The sequence below is a fragment of the Babylonia areolata genome, chromosome 31, assembly GCF_041734735.1.
Source record: "Babylonia areolata isolate BAREFJ2019XMU chromosome 31, ASM4173473v1, whole genome shotgun sequence".
Classification (NCBI taxonomy): domain Eukaryota; kingdom Metazoa; phylum Mollusca; class Gastropoda; order Neogastropoda; family Buccinidae; genus Babylonia; species Babylonia areolata.
The window spans coordinates 24054435-24061934 of record NC_134906.1 but is presented as its reverse complement, the minus strand read 5'-3'; the positions used below and the strand labels follow the sequence as shown (position 1 = coordinate 24061934).

The following is a 7500-nucleotide window of genomic DNA, read 5'->3' as shown; positions in this document are numbered from 1 at the left end:
TGTGTGTGTGTGTGTGTGTGTGTGTGTGTATCTGTGTGCGTCTGTGTGTGTATGTGTGTATCTGTGTGTGTATCTGTGTGAGTATTGTGTTGTGTCTGCGTGCACAAGCGCATGTGTGTGTGTGTGTGTGTGTGTGTGTGTGTGTGTGTGTGTGTGTGTGTGTGTGTGTGTGTGTGTGTGTGTGTGTGTGTGTGAACTGCAGGTCCCCCGGACGCGGAGCCGTGCGTGCCGAGCACGAGGGCGTGGCTGCCCGAGGTGGTGTACCCTGACCTGCCCGTGTGCAACAAGAGCAACCCCTGCCGCCTGGACCTCCTGCTGCACGTGCCCGTCTTCGCTCACACGTCAGTGTAGACACTGTGTGTGTGTGTGTGTGTGTGTGTGTGTGTGTGTGTGTGTGTGTGTGTGTGTGTGTGTTGGGGGGGAGGGAGAGGGAAGGGAAGGGGGCGGGGGTGATTGGCGGGTAGAAGGGGTGTGGAGTGTGGGTAGGTGTGTGTGTGTGTGTGTGTGTGTGTGTGTGTGTGTGTGTGTGTGTGCCCGTTTTCGCTCACACGTCAGTGTAGACAGTGTGTGTGTTTGGGCAGGGGAGGAGGGGTGGTAGTATTGGGGGGGGTGATAGGGGTAGGGGGAGTGTGTGTGTGTGTGTGTGGGGGGGGGTGCCCGTCTTCGCTCACACGTTAGTGAAGACAGTGTGTGTGTTTGGGGTGGGTGGGGGGGGGTGTGAGGGGGGTTGTGGTGGCGGGCAGTGTTGGGGGTGATTGGGGGTAGGGGGAGTGTGTGGGGGTGGGGGTTGGGGGGTTGGGGAGGTATGTGAGTGTGTGCCCGTCTTCGCTCACACGTCAGTGTAGACTGTGTGTGTGTGTGTGTGTGTGTGTGTGTGTGCGTGCGTGCGTGTGTCCATTTGTGTGTATGTGTGTGACTGACAGATAACTGAGTGAATGAATGAATTTCTCTCTCTCTCTCTCTCTCTCTCTCTCTCTCTCTCTCTCTCTCTCTCTTTCTCCATACCTGTATCAGTACTTTTCTCTTCCTCAATCACTTCCACACTCTCAAAACACCTCTCAGATTTAAAATAAATTTTTTTAAAAAGAGTACAGGGGTGGGGGTGTTGTGGGAAACAAAGGAAGGAAACAAAGAAAACACACACACACACACACACACACACACACACACACACACACTGCCACACACACACACACACACTGCTACAAATACACTTCCTGTGCATGTACATACATACATACATACACACTGCTACGTCATGAAAAGGGGGACGTACGCGTGACGTCATTTGTCCGGGTTTTGTTTTGGGGGGTGATGACGGCATGCACGCAGGCTGACGCTGTGGGTGACGTGGAACGCTGACGGCATACGGCGTCTGAAGCTGGTCTTTGAGGACGGGACGGCGTCGGTGGTGAAGGCGGTGCCCGCGCTGTGTGATATGCCCTTCACCCTCACCCTCAACCACACCAAGCGTTTGCAGAAGGTGGGTGGGTGGGTTGTCTGAGTGTGTATCCAGTGAATTGATTAATCTGATTGAATGACAACAGGAAACGAACGATGAGCGCCCCAGTGGCAGCCGTCAGTCGGCTCTACCTTGGTAGACCCCGTTTTTGTAAAGAAAGCGCTTGGAGCTTGGTCTCCGAGCGGGGATAGGCGCTATATAAGTATCCATATCAATCAGTCAATCAGTTTAGTAGCAGCAGAAGCAGTAGTAGTAGTAGTAGTGGCGTTGGTGAAGGTGGTGGCAGTGGTGGTGGTGGTGGTAGTTGTAGTAGTAGTAGTAGTAGTGGTGATGGTGGTGGTGGTAGTAGTAGTAGTAGTAGTGGTGGTGGGAGTAGTAGTAGTGGTGATGGTGGTGGTTGTTGTAGTAGTGGTAATAGTGTTGTTGTTGTTGGTGGTGGTAGTAGTAGTAGTGGTGGTGGTGGTGGTGATCGTGGTGGTAGTTGTAGTAGTAGTACTAGTAATACTAGTAGTAGTAGTAGTGGTGATGGTGGTGGTGGTGGTGGTAGCAGCAGCAGCAGCAACAGTAGCGATATTTACGCCTTTGAAATAAGTCATATGCTTTCACCTTCAACCCCACCAAACATCTGCACAAGGTTTGGGGCATTATTCCTTCACCTTTCACCTCTCCCGTAGTCTGGGTTCAGACCGTTGGGGCACCGCTGCTGACCTGGCCACCACTCCTCTCCACTCTTCACGGTTTTCTGATTTCCTCAGGGCGTCACCGAGCGTCAAGCCTGTCCACCCCCGGATGTTGTCTTCCCATCTCTTCTTCTGCCGTCCTCTCCTTCTGCCTCCTTGTACGGTGCCTTGCAGGAACGTTTTGGCAAGACCAGATGATCGGGAGATGTGTCCATACCATCTAAGTTTGCGTTTTTTCACTATGGACAGAAGGTCTTCGTAGGGTCCAATACTTTGCTGGATTCTGTTCTTCACTTCCGTGTTAGTGATGTGGTCTCTGTAGGAGATGCCAAGTAGTCTACGAAAGCATCTCATCTCGACAGCTTGGATTCTTCTCTCGATGTCTGCAGTCAGGGTCCAAGTCTCGCAGGCGTAGAGCAATATTGATATAACCAGGGAACGCATCAGTCTGATTTTTGAGCTGAGAGCGATGTTTTTGTTGTTCCAGATGGTGTTCAGCTTGTTGAGTGCCGTTGTTGTTTGGGCAATTCTCGAGAGAACTTCTGGTTTAGATCCTTCATCTGACACGATTGCTCCCAGATATTTGAAGCTGTGGACTGTTTTAAGCTTTTCGTCGTTGACTTTGATGTCAATGCTGATGCCGTTGGTGTTGTTAGTCATCAGTTTGGTTTTCTCCGCACTGATTTGCATTCCATACGATGTGGAGGCTTTGTCTAGATGTTTGACCAGGCTTGCCAGTTCTTCTTCTTTTCCAGCCAGTCCATCAATGTCGTCGGCAAAACGTAGGTTTGTGATTGTTCTGCCGCCTATGCTGACTGTTCCTACATGCTCTTCCAGTGCGTCAGTCATTATTCTTTCTAAGAAGATGTTGAAGAGTGTTGGGGAGAGTAGACAGCCTTGTCTCACTCCGACTGTGGTTCTGAACCAGTCCCCGATGCTATTGTTGAGGTAGACGGCGCTGGTGGCTTTGTCATAGAGGTGCTGTATCAGTCTGATCAGGTTGGTGTTGATGTTGTACAGATTCATGGTAGCCCACAAAGCTGCATGCCAGACCCTGTCAAATGCCTTCTTAAAATCAATGAAGACATGGTAGAGGTCTTGTTGGTGTTGATGGTACCTCTCACATAGCAACCTCAAGTTGAAGATTTGTTCAGTTGTGCTCCTTCCTGGTCTGAAACCTGCCTGTTCTTCAGCAATGATGTTTTCTGCTTGTGGTTTCAGTCTGTTAAGCAGGATTTTCAACATGACTTTGCTGGGATGACTAATCAGGCTGATGGTGCGGTAGTTTTGACACTGCTGGAGATTGCCCTTTTTGGGAAGGGTGATGATCAGTGATTGTGTCCACGGTGTGGGCCATTCCCCTGTTTGCCAGATCTTGTTGCAGATTTTCAGTAGCACATCTATCATAACTTCACCCCCTGCTTGGACCAGTTCTGATGGGATGTTGTCCACTCCTGCCGATTTCCCTTTTTTCAGCGATGCTATTGCTGCCTCTATTTCTTCACGGAGTATGGGGTGATTACTGTTATCAGTGGCTGGTGGGACATTCAGTATTGCTGGATCACCTGTGGTCTGTATGTTGTATAGCTCTGAGCAGTATTCTGTCCATCGCTTTAGGATGTCTTGTTCTTCTGTTAGACATTTTCCATCCTTGGTCTGGATGTTGGACATAGTTCTACCTTGCCTTGTGTTGGTAAGTTCTTTCACAACTTGGTAGGCTTTCTTGCTGTTGTTTCTTGTCAGGTTTTCCTCTATGTCCTGGCATTTTCCTTCAATCCAATTCTCCCTTGCCTTCTTCATGCTTCTCTTGATTTCGGTGTTAACTGCTTTGTACTGTTTTGCCCCTTCTTCTTCATTCTTTTTCTTTTTCAGGTCTCTACGTTTGTCACACAGCTGTAGGATGTCGTCCGTGACCCAGGGCTTCTTTTTGATGCGTTGTTTTCCAAGAGTTGTTTGGGCTGTTTCAGTCACAGCTGCGTTGAAGTCGCAGGGGCATTATTATTATTATTATTAGTAGTAGTAGTAGTAGTAATAGTAGTAGAATTTTCCCCTTCAAAAATTCATTTTGACATTAACCAGTCGCCATACTTTTTTGTTTCCTCCTCTTCTTCTTCTTGAAGACGTTTTGATCCATGTCAGTCCATGATGTAGCGTATATGGTTTTGCCCAAACGCAGTTGCGCCTCCTTGAGTAACTAACTGAACTGAAGTGAGTTGGCACATATGTACGTAAATGTATGTACATATATATATATATGTATATATCACCTTCACCTTCTTCACCTATCCCGTAGTCTTGTGGACCGTTGGGGCGCCACAGGTGATCTGGCAACCAGCATCCTCCAATCCTCTCGGTTTTCTGACCTCCTGATTGTTTCGCTCAACCTCAAGCCCGTCCATATATATATATATGTGTGTGTGTGTGTGTGTGTGTGTGTGTGTGTGTGTGTGTGTGTGTGCACATATGTACGTGATAAAATAGCAGTTGTTCATTTCGTTGCTTTGTTGTTCCAGGTACTGTTCTCAGCCGTCGTTATTGTTTTATCTTCTTTCATTTTATTTCTTTATTCTCTTTGTGTGTGTGTGTGTGTGTGTGTGTGTGTGGTTAAATGAGTAGAATTGTAAAAAGGCCTTTAATGTGCCTAATTCTTTACCCATTAAAGATTCAATCAATCAATCAATCAATCAATCTTCTTATTCTTCTTCTTCTTTCCACCATATTCGTTTAGATTACTTTAGTTGTTAAAATGTATTTTTGTATGTGTTTCATAACTGAAAATTTGAAGAAAATTGCTTGAAAGAAACATTATTATTATTATTATCATTGTTATCATTATGATCATTATTATTGTTGTTGTTGTTGGTTGTGGTGGTGGTGCTGATAGTAGTAATAGTAGTAGTAGTAGCAGTGATGGTAGTAGTAGTATCAGTATTTACTGTTCGCCTAATCTTAAGAGTCAAGCGCTAGGCGTTTACAAAATGAAAAACGTAAATAGATCTACCAAAAAGGAAAAGATTGACCTCAAGATACAGTGCAGTTCAGTTCAGTTAGACTATAATAATAATGGATACTTTTTTAGCACACTATCTAGAAATCTGCTCTAGGTGCTTTACAAAAACGCTTTTGTTAACATAAAACATTACATCTATGTTACATACACACACCAGAATGTGACTACACACACACACTAACCCAAGGAGGCGTCACTTCGTTTGGACAAATCCATATTTGCTACATCATGGACTGACATGGATAAAAACATCTTCAAACAGTAATATCACTTTTAAAAAAAATGCCGTTTAAATAGGTCTCTTCTTTTAGGACACTAAAATAGGCTATTACACTTTAATGCTAAGCTAAATTAGCGCTGCTGGGATCTGTTTTTTTGCAGTCCAGCTACTGTCACATGAACTGTCCGGATTAGGAATCGGACATTTAGTATTGTTCTGAATTGATGGTGTGGCACCGCAATGACGTTATAAGCTAATAATAGCATCATGGCCGTCTTCCGCTGTCGAAAGCAACCAATCAAAACTGATTTCCTTGCTCTCCATGTGAATGAATGACGAAGCCTATTTCTGGCCAGACCGTCTGCATTTATATTCATGAATGCAGAAGCTGGCATCTCACGCAAGTCAATTGTTGAACTCCATAATCGTGAAGGGGGGAAAACCTCAATGCGCGTGGGCGGATTGGTGATCAGATCAGGAATCTTCATGTTTCATCGATTGCAAACAAAGCAAGGCGTTCAGTTCAGTACAGTTACTCAATGAGGCGTCACTGCGTTCGGACAAATCCATATTATACGCAACAGTACATCTGCCAAGCAGATCATGCCCGACCAGCAGCTTAACCCAACGCACTGACACTGACACTGACACGTGCGTGACACTGCACACACACACACACACACACACACACACACACACACACACACACACACACACACACACACACTGACACACACAATTTCAGTGTGTGTGAAATTATGACTTTTTCAACTCCTTGTTAAATAATTTAGTCCAGTTGGTTCGCTGTTATAGTTGTTAGTTTTTCATTAGAAATATGTTATATTGTCATGATTTTTTGTTTACTTTTTAAACAAGACTTAAATCAATAATTTACACACACACACACACACACACACACACACACACACACTTTCACTTACTCGTATGCGTACACAGTAATCCCCCCCCCCCCCACCCTTCCCCTCCTCCCACTCGATTTTTTTCCTTCCCTCGTCTAATATCACTTACAGTGAAAAGACGTTAAACTAAAGAACGAACACACACACACACACACACACACACACACACACACACAAAGCGCGCCCTTCACCTTCTATCCTGCAGATGTCAGGGTAACGTTTAAAAGGAGGGGGAGGGAGGGGGGAGCCGAGACAGAGAGATTGAGAGATGCCGAAAACATAGTGTTTGTGTCGCAGCGTTGAGACATGTAAGAAGGAAAAAAAAAAAAAAAAAAACGCATAAAAAACCCAAACAAACAAACAAAACCAAACCAAAAAACAAACAGCAACAACAACAACAACAACAAAACAAACAAACAAACAAACAAAACAAAAAAACCCCAAAAAAACCGTTGACGGGTGGGAAAGAAAAAAAGCTTTGCCGCGACATTCTCAATTTGGACAACGATCTAAGGGACATAATCGAAGTAGGATTAAACGGGTCTGTATTTCGACCATTAACGTCCCCTTGTTTTCTCAGTCTACAAAAAGTCGATTGAATTGAGTTGTACTGTACTATAATGTACTGCACTGCTCTGCACTTCATTGCATTATATTGCATTGCGTTGCATTGCATTGCATTGTGTTGTGTAGTTTTGCTTTCTTCACACATTTTTGACTCACTTGTGTAAACAAAGTGAGTCTATGTTTTAACCCGGTGTTCGGTTGTCTGTGTGTGTGTGTGTCCGTGGTAAACTTTAACATTGACATTTTCTCTGCAAATACTTTGTCAGTTGACACCAAATTAGGCATAAAAATAGGAAAAATTCAGTTCTTTCCAATCATCTTGTTTAAAACAATATTGCACCTTTGGGATGGGCACATAAAAATAAATAAAAAGAAGCCTAATTATATGCAAACTGCATTTACTGTTATATATATTTGTATTCTCTAAACTTGGCACTCTGACCTCTTATTCTGACACAACAACAAGAGGAGTCATTATTATCATTTTTTTGTTCAAACAGGAACTTCTTTTGCTAAGCATGGAAGTTTTATTTATTTTGCAAGCGTTTTGGTGCAGATAGTAAAAAAAAGGGAAATTACTCTGTAATTAACGCTAGGGGACTTAATTCGAATCTGGTTAGGACTTTTTTTTTTTTTTTTTT

At 44.4% G+C, this 7500-nt stretch overlaps 2 protein-coding genes across 2 annotated transcripts in view; one reads left to right on the top strand and one right to left on the bottom strand.

Annotated features, from left to right (window-relative positions):
- The window catches only part of LOC143276318 (uncharacterized), a 492860-nt gene that overhangs the window by 285682 nt on the left and 199678 nt on the right, over window positions 1-7500 (bottom strand). The gene's annotated exons all lie outside the window — the stretch shown is intronic.
- The window catches only part of LOC143276054 (pappalysin-1-like), a 68715-nt gene that overhangs the window by 22854 nt on the left and 38361 nt on the right, over window positions 1-7500 (top strand). The window contains exons 10-11 of the mRNA XM_076580440.1: window positions 203-341; window positions 1333-1483. Coding sequence (XP_076436555.1) covers window positions 203-341; window positions 1333-1483 — 290 coding nt within the window. The remainder of the gene's footprint in view (window positions 1-202; window positions 342-1332; window positions 1484-7500) is intronic.